The sequence below is a fragment of the Myodes glareolus genome, chromosome 5, assembly GCF_982192425.1.
Source record: "Myodes glareolus chromosome 5, mMyoGla1.1, whole genome shotgun sequence".
NCBI lineage: Eukaryota > Metazoa > Chordata > Mammalia > Rodentia > Cricetidae > Myodes > Myodes glareolus.
This window is the reverse complement of record NC_142030.1, coordinates 69873802-69894132: the sequence shown is the minus strand read 5'-3', so window position 1 is coordinate 69894132 and position 20331 is coordinate 69873802. Positions and strand designations below refer to the sequence as shown.

General features: G+C 41.4%; 1 protein-coding gene across 1 annotated transcript in view; it reads right to left on the bottom strand.

Annotated features, from left to right (window-relative positions):
* LOC125391494 (Golgi SNAP receptor complex member 1) overlaps positions 1–20106 on the bottom strand; it is a 37651-nt gene extending 17545 nt beyond the window's left edge. The window contains 2 exon segments of the mRNA XM_087906647.1: positions 18928–19021; positions 19843–20106. Coding sequence (XP_087762773.1) covers positions 18928–19021; positions 19843–20106 — 358 coding nt within the window.
* Positions 20107–20331: the final 225 nt, after the last annotated feature.

The following is a 20331-nucleotide window of genomic DNA, read 5'->3' as shown; positions in this document are numbered from 1 at the left end:
GGCCATCAGCTCATTTGGGGAGTGACTTCCACAGTTACTACAAAAGAGCCACACCAACACTGATGGATAGAGTCTTTTATGATAAAATATTTTATATTTCACCATTAAGTATGTTATGCTAGCACTTGAAATATAGCTAGTGTAGCTGAGAAACTGTACTTTTCAAGTTTTATTTAAACTAGTCACCTGAAGCTGATAACCATCTTACTAAATAGCACAGGGATTTATGAATGATAATATTTCTCAATATAGCACTGACTAGAACCTATTTTTATTGCTGCAACCTAACTGCAAAATCTGCAAAGCATTGAGGTCTCTGCATGCTCCAAAATGGAGGTCAGTGGGCATATAGCACGCCTGTGCCCTGCTCTGTCCATTTTTTCCCAGGGAAGTCTTTTTCACCCTTGGTTCCACATGAAGAATTACTCGCCAAGAACATCTCACAGAGAACCTCCACCAGTTCCCTGCCCCAGACTTAGTGCCCTGAGAGAGAAGGTTACAGCCCTATTTGTTTGCAATAGAGCACAGCAGAGATCTCAGGTGACCTAATTACATCCCTACGGTCTTAGAAAAATAAGAAACAGCTAAACCAATATAAGGAAAGAAATAAAGCAAATGATAAATAATAAGAGTTCAAGTTAAACTTATTAAAACTAATTCTAAAAGAACAATATAAGTTCAATCAGTAATTCGGACGTTAGCGAGCAATTGGTCAATAACCAAAGAGACATATTCAAGAGATACAAGTGGTTAATATATGCATGAAAAACATGCAGTGTCTTTAGACATTAGAGATTTTCAATTCAAAACTACTTCAACATTTTACCTCACCCTGATCAGAATAGCTACTATTGAGAAAAGAAAACAATGAGGGGCTGGTAAAGGTAAATGGAGAGGGGAACATTTATATCCCATTGGTGGAAATGCAAATTCATTCATCCTTTATGGGAGTCAGTAAGTTACTCAAAGACCTAGGACTGCTTCGAGACTTAGATACCTCACTCCTTAGTTTATGTCCACAGAAACAAAACACAGTATATGCTAAACCGGCACAGCTAAATGTAATTTAGCACCATTCCTAACAGTCAAGTTTAGCATCAACAGATGATTGGATAAAGAAAATACAGGATTTATACAAAGTAGATTATTTGAGAAGAGCAGAGTCCTGTCATTTGCAGCAAAGTGGATGGAAGTTGATATTATATTTAAGTGAAATTAGCCAAACTCAGATAACCATGTATCTCATGCTTTCTATAGTATATAGAACATGAAAAAAGAAAGGATGGAAATAGAAGGAACACTATTAGAGAATAGGAGGTCAACGGGAATGGGAAAAAGAGGGAAAGAAGGAGGTTGATATGATCACTTTGTTATATGCATACATGAAGTCATAACGAATCCATTCTGTAGAGCTAATTCATTCTAGGAAGATGCTGGACTGTCTCCAAACTGTCTCCCTGTGAAAACAGTCACAGAGGTGAGGATGACGTGCTAATGTTAACAGTTGTGATGGTCACAGTAGCATGAAGCTGAGAGATTCTGAGCTCAGTACATGCTGTGCAGATTCTCCGTTTCATCCACTACACTCACAGCCCTCCCGCCCCCGGGTGGGTACACATCCTACCATTGCTTGTGGTTGAGGAAAGGGGCACAGCCTGTTCACTGCATATGTGTCAGGTCTGGGGACCAAAGGCATGAGCTCAGGCTTGGGCCCAGGTGCTGTCGCTCCATCCATAGGGTGGCACCAGTGTGTTGGCAAGATCAATATCTTCTGGTCAGTGAGGGCAGGAGCTCTTTTACCCTCCTCTTAGCTTTTCAGTGGCTACTCCCTGTGTCTCTATGTCATCTTTCTCAGTATATATCATGGCAAAACTTGCCTTTTTAAATTAGGAAAGTAGTCATACTGGAGTAGGTCCAGAAATGTTTCTGTATAAAGACCTTATTTAAGCTTAATTATTTTAGATGTATTTATTTTATTCTATGTGTGTGAGTGCTTCACCTGCATGCATGTGCATCACATGTGTGCCTGGTGCCCATGCAGGTCAGAAGAGGTTGTCATACCCTCTGAAACTGGAGTTATGGATGGTTGTGGGCCACTATGTGGGTACTGAGCCTGGGTTCTTTACAAAAGCTCTTAATCTCCAAATCATCTCTCCAATCCTAGAGACCTCCCTTTCACTAAAACCACATTTATTTCATACACTAATGGAGTCCAGTGAAATGTGTCCAGGCAAACATTTACCATGGATTGATCACATCCAGTCAACATTTTCCATCTTTCCAAACCTCCCGCATCCTTCACAGACCCTAGCAATTACTATCTTCTTTTTTGACCAGCATTTGTCTGTTCACTTCCATACATGAGAACATGTGATACTTGTTTTCCTATGTCTGGATCTTTTCATTTAACCTCATATCATTCTTTTCCATCAATTTTGCCACAGATGACAGGGTTTTGTTCTTCTTTGGGACTGACTAATACTCCATCATGTATGCACTCCACATTTGCTTTATCTGTTTGTTCACTGATGGGGACCAAGACTGATTTGTCTATCTTAGCTGTTGTAAATACTGATGGAATAAACACTGGTATGCTGAATCTCTTTCCTTTGCTTGTATGCCCAGAAGTGGGGCAGCTAGACCGTAATATATAGTTCTACTTGGAGTTTGTTGAGAAACCTCCACCTTGTTTTCCACATGGCTATGCTAATTGACATTCCATAAACAGGACACAAGTGTTCCCCTTTCATCACAACCTCAGCAGTATTTGCACTTTGGTTTCAACACAAGCCATTCTGAATGGAGTGAGATGGTGTGTTTCTTTCCTCGTTGCTATGGTCAGAAGATAACGGACAAAAAAAAAAAAACAACTTAAAGGAGCCAAGACTTAATTTATTTTGGCTCACAGCTTAAAGAGGTTGGGCTGGCTGGTTTTATTTCAACTTGACATGAGTAGAGCCATCTGAGAGGAGGGAACCTCAACGGAGAAAAGAGATTGAGCTATAGGCAAACCTGTAAGGCATTTTCTTAATTAGTGATTGCTAAAGGAGGATCCAGCTTGTTGTGGGCGGTGCCACCCCAGGCTGTGTGTTATAACAAAGCTGACTCAGCAAGTCATGAAGAGGAAGCCAATAAGCAATGCTCCCCCTTCACCTCTGTATCAGCTCCTGCCTCCAAGGTCATTTCTGGATTTCCCTCAAGGATGGACTGTTGCCTACAAGCATAAATGAAATGAGCCCTTTCCTCTCCAAGCTGCTTTTGGTTGTGGTGTCTCATCACAGCAAAAGAAACACTAAGACAGAAGTTGGCACCAGGTCTTTTGGGTATTGCTGTGACGCACTTGATCTTGGATTTTCAGGGAGGGTTGCGGAAAGACTTTGGAGTTTGAGGGTGGGAAAGTCGCCATGTGCTCAGGGCTCAGTGGGCCGCTCTGTTGGAACCTAGAAGATAATACTGCAGTATGGATAATGGAGGCCCGGCTTGTGATGTTTCATAGGGAAGAAAAGCCTATTGGGGAAGCTTGATATTTTCCCTTATGAATCTGTGGTTCTGAGTCAGGTGTTGGTGGTGCACTCCTTTAATTCCAGCGCTCGGGAGGCAGAGGCAGGTTGATCTCTGTGAGTTCGAGGCCAGACTGGCCTACAGAGCTAGTTTCAGGACTGCGAGGACTGTTACACAGAGAAACCCTGTCTTGAAAACCAAAAAGGGAATTTGTGGTTCTTTTAAGCAGAGGGGGGTCAAGAATCAGTTGTGATTAACAAGCTATCAGCACTGCTGAAGTAGAACCTTTGCTTTCCTGGGGGCAATTGATGGTGCTTAGCTGGAGCTGAGGAAGTGCCACGATTCATTGGGAGTCAGCACTTAGAAACCAGCTGGTACTGGTTCTCAAGGCATGAAGGGGTTGTGGAGAGCAGCTGAGGGTTAGCAGTGGGAGAAGCCAGGAGAAGCTATTGGTGAAGGTGCAGCCTCAGGAACAGTTTAAGCTCCAGGACTGAGGAGCTCATAGAGAGAACGTGAGGTTTGGCGGCATGACCAGAGCCTAGAAGAGACTGTTGATGAAAATGCAGCCCAGTTACAGGAGGCACCCAGCGTTTTGGAGATGCCAGTATCATGGGTAACCACCAAGGACAACACCACTTGTGGAGAGGAGTGGGCTTGAGCCTGGGAGATATGCTGTGTGTGCTGCAGAGGGACCCACAGCTTTGGAGGACAGCAGAAGATGGTGAGTGAATAGCAGACACTGGACAGTGAGTATTTTTTGCACTGTTAGTTTTGTTTTGTTCAGCTTGTGACTGTGCCCGGGTTCTTCCTTCAAAAGAAAATATTTGACTGGTTTTGCAGAAGCCCACAGTTTCAAAATTTTCAACTTTTAAGTGATAGTGGAGTGTTATAGACTCTTTGGATCATAGAGACTGAATTTTTAAAGCATTTGAGATTGAAAAGACTGTGGGACTTTTAGAGTTATTGGTATTTTATATTGTGATATTATTATTCACATGCCATTTAGGGGACAAAGGAGAAAGCAAAGATTCTGGATGGAAAGTGATGTTTATATTTTCTTACTTTTTGTCAATTTGACACGAGGTAGAGTCATCTAAGAGGAGGGAACCACAACTGAGAAAATGTCTTCATCATGTCTGGCCCCAGGCAATCCTGTAGGACATTTTCATAGTGATTGATGTGGGAGGACCCAGCCCATTGTAGGTGATACCACCCCTGGGCTGGTGGTCATGGGTGCTAGAAGAAAGCCGAATGAGCAAGCCAGTAAGCAGCACTCCTCCATGGCCTCTGCATCAATTCCTGCCTCCAGGTTCTTGCCCCAACTTCCCTCAATAATGTGCTATTCGCTGGAGGTGTAAGGGAAACAACCCCTTCCTCTCCGGGCTGCTTTTGGTCATGGGGTTTCATCACAGAAGCAGAGACCATAAGGCAGAGGGATGCAGTCCATCATGGTAGAAAAGGCATGGCAGCAGGAGCATGAGGCAGCTGGTATCGTTGCATCTACGGTCAAGAAATAGAGAGCATACAGGAAGTGAAGGCAAGCTATACAACTAAGGATTCTACAGCATCTCAAAGTAACAGTATTAGCTGCAGACCAAGTGTTTGGACACAATAAATAAATGATCTATGAAGTTATCCACACTCAAACAATAGATAGTGTCTTAATGTAGTTTTGATTTGCCTTTGTTTGATGACTAAGAATATTGAGCATTTTCTATATATTTTCTGGCCATTATAGTTCTTTGGAAAAAATAGTTCTGTGGAAACTGTTTACCCACTTTTAGTACAATTATTTAAGTTTAATTAGCTCCTTGTGTATTTTGTATGTTTGCCCTTTATCAGATGAGCAACTGGGAAATACATTCTACACGTTGACTCTTTGATTTTTTTGTTTGTTTTTGTTTTTTGATTAGTTTTATACTTAGAATCTTTTGCTTTGTTGTAATTTTGTCAATTTGTGTTTTCAGTTCTTTAAGGATCCTGTCCAGGAAACCATTGCCTGACCAATGAATGTGTAGTGAGGAGCTGCGGGCAGGCCTGCTTTTTGTCCTGCATGGCTCCCGCACGGCTAGCTTAGCCCCGGAAATAACAACACACAAATTGTATTCATTTAAACACTGTCTGGCCCATTGTATCTAGAGAGTTAGTTACTGGCTAACTCTCACGTCTTGATTAACCCATTTCTAATAATCTGTGTAGCACCACAAGTTGGTGGCTTACCAGGAAAGTTTCAGCACGTCTGACCTGGTGGCTGGCTCCATGGCGTCTGCCTCATTGCCCTCTTCCCAGTATTCTGTTCTGTTTACTCCGCCTACCTAATTTTCTGTTCTATCAAAGGGCCAAGGCAGTCTCTTTATTAACCAATGAAAATAACACATAGACAGAAGGCCCACCTACATCATTTCCCCTTTTTCTATTTGAACAAAAAAGATAGGCTTTCACTTTAACATAGTAAAACTACATGCAGCAAAACAGTTATCGAGTAAGAATTACAGTTAAAATATTTATATCTGTTTTATCTTTATCATAATAATGGAAAACTATAACTATAACTAACCATTCTTCACTTACTCCTCGTATTTTTTGTGTGTGGTTATCCTCTTTAGATTGGAGGGGTTTTTTGGCATATTCTATAGAGCTGAATTTGTAGGTAGATACGACTTAAATTTGGTTTTATTGTGGAATACTTTTATAATTCCATCTATTGTGATTGAAAGTTTTCCTGAATATAGTCTGGGCTGGCATCTGTGGTCCCTTAGAGTCTGTAGCACATCTGTCCAGGACCTTCTGGCTTTTAGGGCCACTTGAGAAGTCAGGTATAATTCTAATAGGAGTGCCTGTATACATCGTTTGCTCTCTTTCCCTTGCAGCTTTTAATATTCTTTCTTTGTACTGTATGTTTAGTTTTTTATTATGTGCCAAGGGAACTTTCTGTTCTGTCTACTTGCTTCCCTGACCTGAGTGGTTTGGGTTTTTTGTTTGTTTGTTTTTAAACATACATTCTGATTTCTTCATAAACCCACTGTTTGCTCCAATGTATATTGCCCAGACTCCCTTTATTTATTTATTTTTTAAAGTTTCCTTTCCTAGTCATCCCCATCTTGAGATATGGCCACACTCTAGTCAGAATGACTAGACAGCAAATGTTGGAGAGAACATGGGAGAAGGAACCCTTAGCTATTCCTGGGAGGAGCACAAACTAATACAGCCATCGTGGGAATCAGTTTGGAAGTTCTTAAAAGTTAGCACTACCCTGTGACGTAGGCCGTCCTCTCCAAGCTCACGTCTAGAGAGCCCCACATCTTACCCTAGAGAGAAGTGCACACCAGGGTTGTTGCTGCTCTTTTTGTGATAGTGAGAAGATGGCACCAGCCTGGATGCTTGCCTTCATTCTTTTTTTTTTTTTGTAATCATAGTAAACTCAATCAAAGGTGTTATTTTTTAATAATTATTTATTTATTATGTATACAATATTCTGTCTGTATGTATGCCTGCAGGCCAGAAGAGGGCACCAGACCTCATTACAGATGGTTGTGAGCCACCATGTGGTTGCTGGGAATTGAACTCAGGACCTTTGGAAGAGCAGGCAATGCTCTTAACCTCTGAGCCATCTCTCCAGCCCCTTGCCTTCATTCTTGATAGATAATTTTGTAACTTTTGGACTGACATTTTAAAAAATGTTACCTTTGTAAACTGGTTGTCTTCTGAACTTACAAAAGTTTCAAAGTTTCTGATGGAAAAAAAATCTGATAGTTTATGTCAACACTTGATCTTTGGCTTTCAATGATTTGATTATCATGTGGCTTATGTTCACCCAGTTAGTATGTGTTAAACTTTTGGAATTTTTAAATTTATATATTAAATGAAACCCAGGGGATTACAGCAACGATGGCTACAACTACTCTTGTTCTCTCTCTCTCTCTCTCTCTCTCTCTCTCTCTCTCTCTCTCTCTCTCTCTCTCTCCCTCTCCCACTCACTCTTTCTGGAGATCTAGAATTAGTGTACTGGTGATGTATGATGTGGTATATGTCCCATGGGCTGCATTCACTTTCTTCTGTCTTTTCTTAGCCTCTGGCCAGCAGTTTCCACCTTCCTATCTTCAGGTCTTCAGGTAGCCCATCCTTTCTCCTGCCCACCTTCATCTTCCCAGGAAATCCCTCCAGTAAATATCTCATTTCAGGTATGATATTTTACAACATTGGAGTTGATTTTTTGGTGTCCATTTGTCACATTGTTTCCATATGTCACTTTCTGATTTTTTTTTTACATATTTCTTTACTTTTTGGAGTCTTTTAAAAATAGTTATTTGAAAGGCTTTTATTTTTCCTATTAAAGCCACCATCTTATTTTTCTCAGGGACAGTTTCTATTGGTTTATTTGTGTTTCCTTTGAATGAGCTCTGTCTTCTCATTCTTGCTAAAAAATGAAATTGACTGAAATTCATTATCTTAGTTAGGGTTTCTATTGCTGCGAAGAGACACTGTGACTATAGCAACTCTTACAACAAAAACATTTAATTGAGGTTGTGGTTTACAGTTTCAGAGGTTTAGTCCATTATCATCATGACAGAGAACATGGCAGGGTATAGGCAGGCGTGGTACTAGAGAAGGAGGACATGTGGAGTCAAAGGCAATAGGAAGTGGTCCTTTTCACTGGGAGTAGCTTGAGCATAAGAGACCTCACAGCCCAGCTCCACAGTGACACAGTTCTTTCAATAAGACCACACTTATTCCAACAAGTCATGCATTTTAATAGTGCCACTCCCTTTGGGGGGCATTTTCTTTCAAACACCACATTGTAATTTTCTATCTGGACTGCCTAGTTTTTAGGTCAGCTTGACAAAGACTAGAGTCATTTGGGAAGAGGGAATATTACCTGAGAAAATGTTCCTACCAGACTGACCTGTAGGGTGTTCTCATGATTAATGCTTGATGTGGTTGGGTCCACTTCACAGGCAACTGATGCCACCACCGGATAGTATATGAAAGCAGACAGAGCATGTCAGTAAGCAGCGTTCTTCTTCAGCCTCCGCTTCATTCCCATCTCCAGATTTCTGCCTTGAGTTCCTGCCCCAGCTTTCCTCATTGTTGGAAAGTGTATGATGAATAAATCCTTTTTCCTCCAAGTTGTTTATGGTCATAGTATTTCATTAAAGTAGTAGAGAGCTAACTAAGACACCATGCAAGCCTGTCTCTGGGAGATGCATGCCTTCAAGAAACTCTAACATTTCCAAATAATTACCCCACACAGACTCCAACAGTTGTCTGGAAAGACAGATTTCTGATGGTTCCGAATCTGTACTCTCTTATCCTCCTACAGTGATTGATTTTAGTATGTCAAACCTTACATTCTTAAAATATGCCATCTGGCCATGATACATTATCATTTTTATATATGGTTGAATTTGGTTTGCTAGAATTTGTCTCAAAAGTTTGCACCTATGTTTGTGATGGCAATTTTGGTACTTGACTTTTAGTAATTTTTGTGCGATTTGAGCATGAGGTGAATGGTGACCTCATTGAATGACTTGAAAACTCATTCCTCTTTTCAATTTTATGGAAGAATGTGTATAGAATCGCTATTAAATTTTCAAAAATATTTAGTTTAATTAACTGGGGAAGCCATCTGGACCTGGAGTTTCTTTTGTGGAAAGATTGTTAATGACATATTTCATCTAAGTTGTCAAATTTATTGGCATAAATTTATTCATAATATTTCCTTATTAGCCTTTTAATATCTCATGAGTCTGTAGTAATGCGCTTTATCTAGTTCCTAATATCAAATATTTCTGTCATTTTTTTTTTGTTGTTCAGTCAGACTACCCATTTATTGCTTGATTTCAAAGACTTAGCCTATGTTTTCAAATCTTCTCTATTTCATATTTTCTATTTCATTTATTACTCCAGGGATATGTATTAGGGTCTGATTCATTGGATTTGGGTGCTATTTCTTCCTGTTACTGCTGGCGGAAGTGAGTGTCCTTGGTTTCTCTCCTCTTTAGTATTGGCATTAACCTTATAAAATTGGGTTATCCAACATGTTAAGATGTGTTGAAAGTTTTCATTTTCATTAAGTTCTAGATACTTCTATACTTTATTGTAGCCAAAAGACCAAGAAGCTGTAGAGTTTCGGCTATTTTTCAGTTTGCCTTTTGATTGCTCTGGGACATGTCTTACTTTAAAAGTGCAGTATTAACACTCTAAGCTGTCAGGATTTCTCAGAAATCTTCTAGTTACTGGTATTTAACTTACTACTAGAAAGATAAGAGAACATTCCTGCTTGATGCCAGCTTGCTAGATACTGTGGCAGAAGGCCACAGGGAAAAGGGAGGAAAAGTCTCTTTGGCCAACAGCTTTAGAGGTTTTGTTCAGCTCATGGGTAGTGAGGGCAGGGAGAAGCTCACACTGGTGGTGAGGAGAAATAACAGAGGGTGAAACAGGACAGGAACAGTGAGGATATAGCTCCACATCCTTCCTACTTCTCCATTAGGCCCCACTTCCCAAATTTTTCAGACCTTACAAATAATCTGTCAAAACTCTGGATCCACCGAAGAACTAAACCACCTAGTAGGAAGAAGTATTCCCGATCTACTCATCTGTGGAAATTCCTTCCTACACATACCCAGAGGTGTGCTTTACTGATGTCCTAGGCATCTCTCACCCCAGTGAAGTTGACCATTAACAGTTACTGTCACATTTCAGTATTTTTAATTTCTTGAGCCTCTTTAACACCCCACAAGATGGTAGATCTTTATAAGTACTGCTTACAAAGATCACTTGAAAATAGCACATTCTCTAATATATAGATTTCAATTGGTTTTAATGAGGTAAAATTAAATAATACTTATTGAAGTTGGCTATACCATTGTTTTTATGTGAACCTATTTTGTATCAATTATTGTGATAAGACTATTGAAATCCCTACCAAAAGCTGTCAGGTTTTACTTGAATTTTCTATGACACACAATAATTCTACTTAAGGGAACGATACCTTACTATTGTGAAATAAATTCATTTCGCACTAGTGATAATTTTTATTCTGCAACATATTGTTTCATTTAAAAAACACTTAAAAATGATACATTTTTATTTAAATTTCAGTCTATTTGCATCTTTATCCTTTTGAAGTGAGTTCCTTGTAAATATAGAATTGCATCTTGTTCTTATTCAGTCTGACCTCTGCCTTTTAATTGATGGATTAAAGGCATTTACTTTAATTAATTATTGAGGATTTAGTTCTATATTTTCAATTCCTTTTCTGCCTCCTTTTGCATTAACTGAGTGTATTTACAACTCTATCTAATTTTGCGACTTATTTAGTACAACCATTTTGCCATGTTAGTGGTTGCTTGGTTTGGGGTTTATAGTCTGTATCATTAATTTGTCTATTGTAAGTGATAAACTACTCACGAGAGACTCACAATTATGTCCTTCATTTCTCCTCTTACAACCTTTGATCTACCATCATAAATTTTGCTGTATAAGTGTTAAAAATCATAGAATGCATTATTACTTTTATTTATACCCTGGTATTTTATGGATTTTTAAATAATATAAAAGCTTTGTATTTCCTTATGTAATTACTGTTTCCAGAACAGCATAGCATTATGGGGTGGGTATATACATCTGAAATAAATCTCATCAGGTTAAAAATCAAACAGCAGATTTCTTTCTGAAGGCTGGGAGGGTGCACATCCATGCATTTTTTAGCTCTGAAACCGTTTGACTCCGAGGCTGAGCCCTCATACTGCTGTCGATCTGTTCTCCCTTCTGCTGCCCACTCTTTCCCACCCTAGTGATTATATTGTGCCAGCTCAGACAATCAAATATCTCCATATCGCAAGGTTAACTGACTCACAAACTTAAATCCATCTTCTCTCTTCATTTCTTCCCTTATATAACCTCTTTAAAGATTAGAACATGGATACTTGAGGAATATGTTCTGCCTATGTATCATGCCCCTTTTCTTCTCTGAATGCCTTTGAGGTTTTTCAAAGCAATATTTTCTTTGATTCTTTGAGAATCCTATACAGTGTATTTTGAACATATTCACCTCCCCACTTCCCCTTACCATTGCCACTCTTCCACCCTTTTACTCTTTCCCACCCAACTTTGAGATTGCTTTTTCCTGTTGTTTCCCTGGCTGGTCCAGTTTGTGTGGGCCAGGGTGTCTTGGGAGTGGGGCTTGCCCTGACATGGAGTCATTCTACTATGGGTCACGTTTTTACAGAAAACTGATTCTTCCTCTCCCAGTGACCCTCAGATGTCCATAACTCCCTGGCTACCGGTGAGACTTTGTTCCCTCTTCCCTGCCTCTGTGCTGGGGCTGTGTCTGACTGGAGCTTGAGCAGGGCTTACGTAGGCTGCCACAGTTGCTATGCGGTCATATGTGAATCTGTCGAGCTGTGTCTGAGAAGCACAGTTCCTTGATATTATCCACCACCTGTGCCTCTCGCCATCTTTCTGTCCCCTCTGCCATGAAGATTTCTGAGACTTAGGGGAGGGGTGTGATTGAATTCAAGGCTGAGCATGCCACAGTCTTTTGCACACTGAGCAGTTGGGGGGTCTCTGTCTTAGTGCCTTCTACAGAAAGGAGGGGCGTCTCTGATGAGGTTGGAGGGATGCGCTAATCTATGGGTATTTTCCAAATTACTGACTCTCAGAAATTGGTAATGATATGGCTTCATGTGGCTTTTTTTTTTTTTGTTGATTTTTGTTGAGCTCTACATTTTTCTCTGCTCCCCTCCCTGCCTCTCCTCTCCCCTTCAACCCTTTCCCAAGGACCCCATGCTCCTAGTTTACTCAGGAGATCTTGTCTTTTTCTACTTCCCATGTAGATTAGATCTATGTATGTCTCTCTTAGGGTCCTCATTGTTGTCTAGGTTCTCTGGGATTGTGGTTTGTAGGCTGGTTTTCTTTGCTTTATATTTAAAAACCACTTATGAGTGAGTACATGTGATAACTGTCTTTCTGGGTCTGGGTTACCTCACTCAAAATGATGTTTTCTAGCTCCATCCCCTTGCATGCAAAATTCAAGATGTTATTTTTTTCTGCTGTGTAGTACATCATTAGTCATCAGAGAAATGCAAGTCAAAACAACTCTGAGATTCCATCTTACACCTGTAAGAATGACCAAGATCAAAAACACTGACAACTTATGCTGGAGAGGTTGTGGGGCAAAGGGAACACTCCTGCACTGCTGGTGGGAATGCAAGCTGGTACAGCCCCTTTGGGTGTCAGTGTGGCAATTTCTCAGAAAGTTAGGAAACAACCTTCCTCAAGACCCAGCTATACCACTTTTGGGTATATATTCAAAGGATGCTCAATCATGCCACAAGGACATGTGCTCAACTATGTTCATAGTAGCATTGTTTGTCATAGCCAGAACCTGGAAACAACCTAAATGCCCCTCGACCAAAGAATGGATAAGGAAAATGTACATTTATGCAATGGAGTACTACACAGACTTTGTGTGTTTTTATTTCTTATTCTTTTCCTGGTGGTTCAATTTTCTGAAACTAAATTTATCAATTTTTAGCAATTTTGGAACATTTTTCAATCATGTAATTCAAATAGTTCTACATTTTGAGGAATTTACATTATTTTTATAGTTAACTAGTACTTTAGTTTTTATCAAAACATTAATTATGTATATTTGTGGGATTTAGTATGATAAACCATGCAAGCATATAGTATATATTGACCACATCTAGCTACATTCTTTATCCATGCCCAATTCTAGTATCACCATTCTTCTGGTTAGCCTTCATACAAGTAAGAACACCTGCCACTTACATTTTTATTTCCAGGCTTATTTCCATCAGTTTTGCTGCAAGTAGAAGAAATTAATTCTAATCTATGGCTGAATAATAATGCTCTACTGTGTGGGTGTATTTTTATCCACTTACCTGTTGGTAGGCACTGAGGTTATCTGGGCTATTGTGAGCAGTACCACAATTACTTATATGTAATTTGTGTCTTGAGAATTTCATACCTATATGCAATCTTCCTCCTACCCATCTGCCACTCCCTGCCTCCAGCTCTTCCCAGAGCTCCTAACATACATTCCCTTTCCTAATTCATGTCCTCTTTTTTTTTTTTGTAAATAATCCAGTGAATCCATTTAGTGTTGCTCTTATGTGCATACATTGGTGTGTGGCCATTCACTGGAGCAAGGGCAGTCTCCCAGGACCACACTACTGAAGGAAATGATTCTCTGTTCAGGGCCTATTCTCTGTTCAGCAGTTTCTGCTGCTCCTACACTAGGGGCAGGGCCTCGTGAGTCCCTGCCTGACCCCACGCTGGAATTCTAACCAGCTTTATTTTTGTGCAGATCTTATGCAGGCACCTACAGATGCAGGGAATTCACGGCTGCAATGGCCCTGGCATGTCTGGAAGTTGTTTTGCAGCAGTCTTCCCTACCCACTGGCCCTTACAATCTGCCCCTTCTTCTGAAATACTCCCTGAGCCTTGGTGGAGGGATGTGTGTGATATAGGTGTCCCGTTTAGATCAGAGCACCCATTGTCACTTATTCTCTGCATTCTAACCAGTTGCGAATCTTTGTATAAATGATGTTCACTGCAAAATTAATAAAGAGAACTGAGAGCTGCACTAATCTATGGGTATCAAGATAAGCATTTAGGTGACAGTTCGTTACTCCATCCATTTAACATGATCATAGTAGTGGGTTTTCCCCAGGGTCTATGATGTGCTCTATCATAGGTTCTTAAATATGTTTACAGTTCCAGGTATGAACTCCATCCTATAGAGTGGCCTTATATCCAATCAGAAAGTGGTTGGTAACCCCCATAACATTTATGTCTCTATTGCACCGGTAGGCATACTTTGGCATGCTACTCCTTATTGTACCTACCTCACAGGGGCCACACACTGGTCAGGCCACCCACAGTAAGCTGCACAAGTTCCTTTCAGCAGTGAAAGCTGGGCCAGCAGGGAGCATCCAAGTCAGTACCAGGTCAGTACCAGCTTGATTCCTCCATGGCCTGTGACCAAAGTGTGTGCTGTCTTCAGCAAGAAGGTCTCACCATTAAGTTTTGGTGAGTAATAATAGCAGAAGTATGTGTTGCTTGGTGGGGTCTCTGGGACCCCGGAAATCAGTGTTGTATGCTAGTTTACTATCCTTTCGCTCTAATCCCAGAGGTGGGCTAGCAGGATGATGTGGTAGTTTTGTTCTTACTTCGTATGCCTTTCTGTTGTTCTCCATCGTGGCTCTTCAAGTTTCTCTTTTTTTGTGACCTCACCAGCGATTTTGAAGTTGGTTTGATAAAACCTAGTCCAACTAGATTGAGAAACTATGCCATTACAGTTTGATTTGTGTTTTTCCAATGGCTTATGCTATTGAGTCTTTTTTCATATAATTATTAGATATTTGGTTTTTTTTCTGTTTAGAAGGGTCTGTTGAGATCATCTGCCAACTTTTAATTGTATTGCTTGTTTTTACCAATATGTTTTTGAACTCTTCATCTATTTTCAATATTGACTTTTGATCAGATGAATGCATGTTAAATATTTTCTCCAGTGTTGTAAACTGTCTCTGCCTTTGAGGTAAGAAGCTTTTTGCTATAATGTAATCCTAATTGCCTCTTTTGCTTTTGTTTTCTGTGCTTTTTGGTGTTTATCGAGAGAATTATTTCCTTTACCAATGTCTCGTGGCATTTCCTCAGACTTTTTTCTAGTAGTTTCAGTGTTTTGTGTCTTACATTTAGTCTTTGAACTATTTTGAGCTTATTCTTGTACAAGATGAGAAACAGGGGTCACACTTCAATCTTCATAGGATCTCTGGTTTCCCAGCAGCAACTATTGAAGAGCCTTTCCTTCCTCCAATGCATGTTTTTGACAATTTTGTCAAGAATCAGTTGCACAGTAATAAACGTTTCTCAGTTGTTTGGATTTCATCTTTTGAGAGATGGTTAACCATGCTCCATTTTAAGATGGGATTGTTGTTTCCTTGATGTTTCATTTTTAAAATTTTCTTTGTATATTCTAGATAGTAAGCCTCTGTCAGATGTGTGGCTGGTAAAGATTTTTCCCATTCTGTAGCTCTTTTCTGTACAGAAGCTCTCTAGTCTCCTGTGGTTCCACTTGTCAGTTGTCGGTCTTAAAGAAAGCCTGTGCTATCAGAATCCTGTTGAGAAAGTCTTTTCCTGTACCTCTGAGTTCAAATATATGCCCTGCTTTCTCCTCTGTCAGATTTAGGGTATCAGATCTTATGTCAAGGTCCTTGATTCATTTGGATTTGAGTTTGAACAAGTTGAGAGATAAGGGTGGGTTTCATTCTTCTACCTGCGCTATCTAGTTCAACTATTGCCATTTGTTGCAGGTGCTCTGCCTTTCCTCTCATGTGTATTTTTGGATTCTTTGCCAAAAATCAGGCGACTGTAGAAGTGTAGGCTGATATCTGAGCCCTCAATTCTGTCCTATTGATAAATGGGCCTGTTTTTATTCCAGTAGAATGATTTTTTTAATAACTTGAAATCAGATATAGTGATAGCTCTATCAGGTCTTTTACTGTTCTAGATTGTCTATGCTAGAATGTGTGTGTGTGTGTGTGTGTGTGTGTGTGTGTGTTTTCAAATAAAATTTAAGTTTTTTTCAAATTAATGTCATGGGAGTAACCAAGCACTTTTTGATTGGATCTGAGATGAAACCCATACCTAGCACTTTAAAAGGGGCAAAGAACCTGTGACTAAATAGGGAATAAACCCTAGTGGAAAAAACCAATATGATTACTCTGGGGAATTGACACAGTGGTTAAAACAATACCTAATAACTTAGCATTATGGAAGGAGACTCCCCCCCCCCGCCCAATAGTAGGGACTTCCTCCTGGATCCTGAATAAGGCACAAACCACATCTAAACACCTGTTTTCACAGAGAGATCCTTTATTAAGCAGGGAGAAAAAGTTAAAGTGGCTGCTTTCTGACTCAGGCAGAAAAACAGCAGCCAATGACCTTGCAGGTGTGATTTTTAAGAGAAGAGGAGGTGGTCTGTGTTAAATGGGCTAGGATTGGTGGTAAAGGAGAAAGGGGGCAGGGAGAAGGGGGAGGGAACCAGAAAAAAAGGGACAGGGTATTTGTTCAAGATGAACAAAAGACTGCCTTTGGATATAGCAGAGACAGATGTGGCCCATAGGAAAATGGTGGCTTATAAAGGTAAAGGGGAAACCCCATGTTAGGATGAGGTGTTTAATTTTAATTGGGCATGTTAATTAGGTGAGCCAAAGAGGGCTTCTGATTGCTGGACTTTGATAGTGAGCCTCGGGAGAAGGAAGTGGCCAAATAAGGAAATAGATCTTGATGGCTAACTTTAGGGATGTAATCTGATGGTTTATAGCAAGGCAGAGGGAATGGGAGAGAAGGGCAAGGCGGACCAGCTCTGTGTGTTCGAGGGAGGTAGTGTCCCTTTAGTTACACCAGTAGATCAGAGTATCCCTTGACCCTCATGTAGAGAAGCTTCTAGTTGCAGTAGATGCTGGTTAACACACACACACACACACACACACACACACACACACACACACACACACACACACGGCTGTTTCGGAGAATAGGAGATAAAGAATGCTCATCCCTAAATGGGACATCATATCACATCCATTCTTCCCAGGCTCAGAGACACCTTCACAGAAGATAGGGTGTTGTGCGACAAGACTTTTCCTGAAGGGACACAACACACGTCTGCTCATCACAGATAGGGAGCCCAGAACGAACCAAAGTATGGATACCATCCAAGTCTGTCTTGGTGAACCAATGAATTTTATTGGAATTACTTACAGGAATATGGGTGAGGGGTTACTTAAGGAGCAGAAACGACTCAAAGACAGTTATATCACTAAAGCCCAGCACAGCACGGGTGACAGTTCACACAATCTGGGTACCTGGAATACACTGCGAAGCCTGAGGGCAGCTCATCAGGTTAGAGAGTGTCCTTTTCTAAACGACTCAGTTGCTCTAAACTTCTTCCAGGCATCTGATCTGGTCTCAGTCTTCTTTACAGTCTGGCTTGTCTGAGAGCGATTCTCAGCAGTGGGAGGGAGGGACCTAATGAATCTGATAAGCTTCAGGGACTTCCTGAAGCTATTTTGAGTTATTTGTCTTCTGGTTAAGGAGTTTCCCTGCAAGATGGAGTGTTTCAATCTTGGAGAAAATGGTTGCACAACACTCCACCCCTTCATTTGGCTCTTTCCTTCTTTGTGCACCTTCTTTCGTGATGATCCCTGAACCTTGGATTAGGTAGCTATAGGTGTAGACCTATGGCTAAGACTCAATGACTCAACAGTCACCTGTTCTTCAGAGTTTCCCCAGTGTTTACATGTGGAGGCTGACAATGATGGCGATCTGTGGGCGTTAACACATGTTGAAAGCAGTGTGACAGGCACATCACATTCACCTAGAAAACCAACAGAAGCTGCTTCTCCGCAGGGAGCTATGACCTCACCAGCCACAGATTTTCATCCTGATTTATTGTGCCAGATGTGAACTGATGTGGAATGTCCTTCTGGACACTGCAAATATGGGCTGATTTATGCAGTGCAAATTCTAATTGGTCTTAATGATAAAACCCAGTCGGATATCGGGGTAAATGCTGAAAGGCCAGAGAGACAAAGGAGTAAGCCACAGCCACCTCTTGCCTCGCCAACTTCTTGACCAAGAAAAGGAGCCAAGTTCCTGTCTCCACCCTGCCTTATCACTTCCTCTCTCTTCCTAGCCATATCATTGCCTTTCTCTACCTCCCTAGTGCTCGGATTAAAGGTGTGGGCCACTACTGCCTAACCTCTATGGTTAACTAGTGGCAAGCTCTGCCCTCTGATCTTCAGGGAAGTTTTATCTGTTAGAGCACAAACAAACTGTCCCCACAGTAAACTCCTCCGTGTGAGGCAGGCCTTAACTCCAATCAGAAGGGTTTCCCGGGGTCTTAGCATTCATAGCCAGGCCACTATTGCACAAGTCGGCACACCCTGCCTGGCATGTCTGTACTGTAGCACTCAGAGTCCATAGCTAAGAAATGTCTGTAACAATTCACCAGCAGCAGCCTACATGGTTCCCTCCGGCATGATGAAAGCCAGCCAGCAGTTCAGTCCCAGCTTGATTTCCCTATGTCCTACAGTCAAAGCATAGTCTTTAGCAATAGGATCGCACCATCCAGTTTTATCCCACAACCAGTATCACTACCAATAGACTTTATGGTTTGTGGGGCCTCCATGGTTTCTCCCGCCAAGAACTCACAGGGAGGTAGCCCACCACTGGCACTGGGGTCTTCATTCAATAATCTTATGGCCTCTGGGAGTGTCATTTTGAACATCTGAACATTTTGGATGTTTTTCTTTCAATTAACCCAGCCTCAGTTAGGTTGTATTAGATAGATGTGCCATTGCGCTGGATTGTCTTTCCAAGGCCTTTACAAACCTGCAAGGCACCCAGAGGTGAGCATTATGTCCTCTATATAACGAGACTGTCTCCAGAAGATGCGCAGGACAAGGCAGTATCCTGAACCATCATCCTGTAACAAATAGTGGGTTTACAGAGACAACTGTGGTAAAGCACTGTCGGCATCTGTCGTCTGTTCTCAGCCTCGTCGGGTAATCCCAAAGGCTCCCAACGAGGATACAAAAGTTCAGCATCTGTAGGATTAATGCAGCACCGAAAGGCTCCATCCACTTAGATCAAAGTTGGATACAAAGCATGGGTATGAGGTGCTAATTTAATTAACTCCAATTGTAGCAGGCCTTTTGGACTACCATTCCCCAAATCATGACCCAGAGACTTATTACTAATTATGAAAGCTCACCCTTAGATAAGGTTTGCTTCTAACTAGTTCTTATAACTTAAATTAACCCATTTTTATTAATCTATTGCTGCCACATGGCTCATGGCTTTTGCCTCTCCTTTTGCATGTCCTGATTTCTCAGAACCAGGCTGGCGACTTCATCTTTCTTCTTCCCCAAGACCTCTCTGTCCCTAGAAGTCTCTCCTAATCTCTTCCTGCCTAGCTATTGGCCATTCAGCTCTTTAATAAAGCAATTATAGTGATACATCTTCACAAAGTATAAAGGAATATCCCTCAATACTCCATAATCCTCATCCATTCTCTCTGAGCCATTGTATTTCCATATCCTGGAGCGCTTCCATGGAGCTTCCCTGCATTTCCCCACTGATAAACTCAGTGGGGCTAACTTAATCTGTTCAGATCCACTCATGGCCAAAGGTGAGTGTGGCCCTGCTCTCCCCTGATGCACCTGCTAGGGTCCTGGGTCAGAGTGGCCCTGGGTTGGCATAGTAGCTCTAGCTATAGTCATTGCTTCTCTGTCTACCATACCTCACTGTTGCGGCTTCCCCTCTGACACGCGGCAGCCCGCGGCTCCGCCTCTGACGCATGGCGAGCAGCGCCGCGTCCTCTGTTTGCCTGCCCACTGCCTCAGTCAGGGCAAGTTTCCACCAAAAAAGCCGCAGCCCCGCGGAAAGGTCGGGCGCCATCCATATTGTACACATAGCCTCTGACGTTATCTGGACTTTAGCCCGCCTATGTCGCCATGGCGACCTGGCTTTCTGTAGATGCCTCTGCCGATTCCAGTAAATCCTGCCCATGTGCGCCAGCACTACCGGCTCTGCTGGCCGCCTGTGCCCCACATTTCCTATTGTCCTGCCTTTGGTTAACTCGTTTTTACTCAAATCTGGTGGCTGTTTTCTCAAGCTCCTCCTGTGCTGAACTTATGGGGTACATGTTACAACATTTTAGGAGGTCTTGGTGATTCAAACCATATGGATCTCAAGCACATACTTAGGCTCCCATCCTCCGTGGAGGTGAAAACA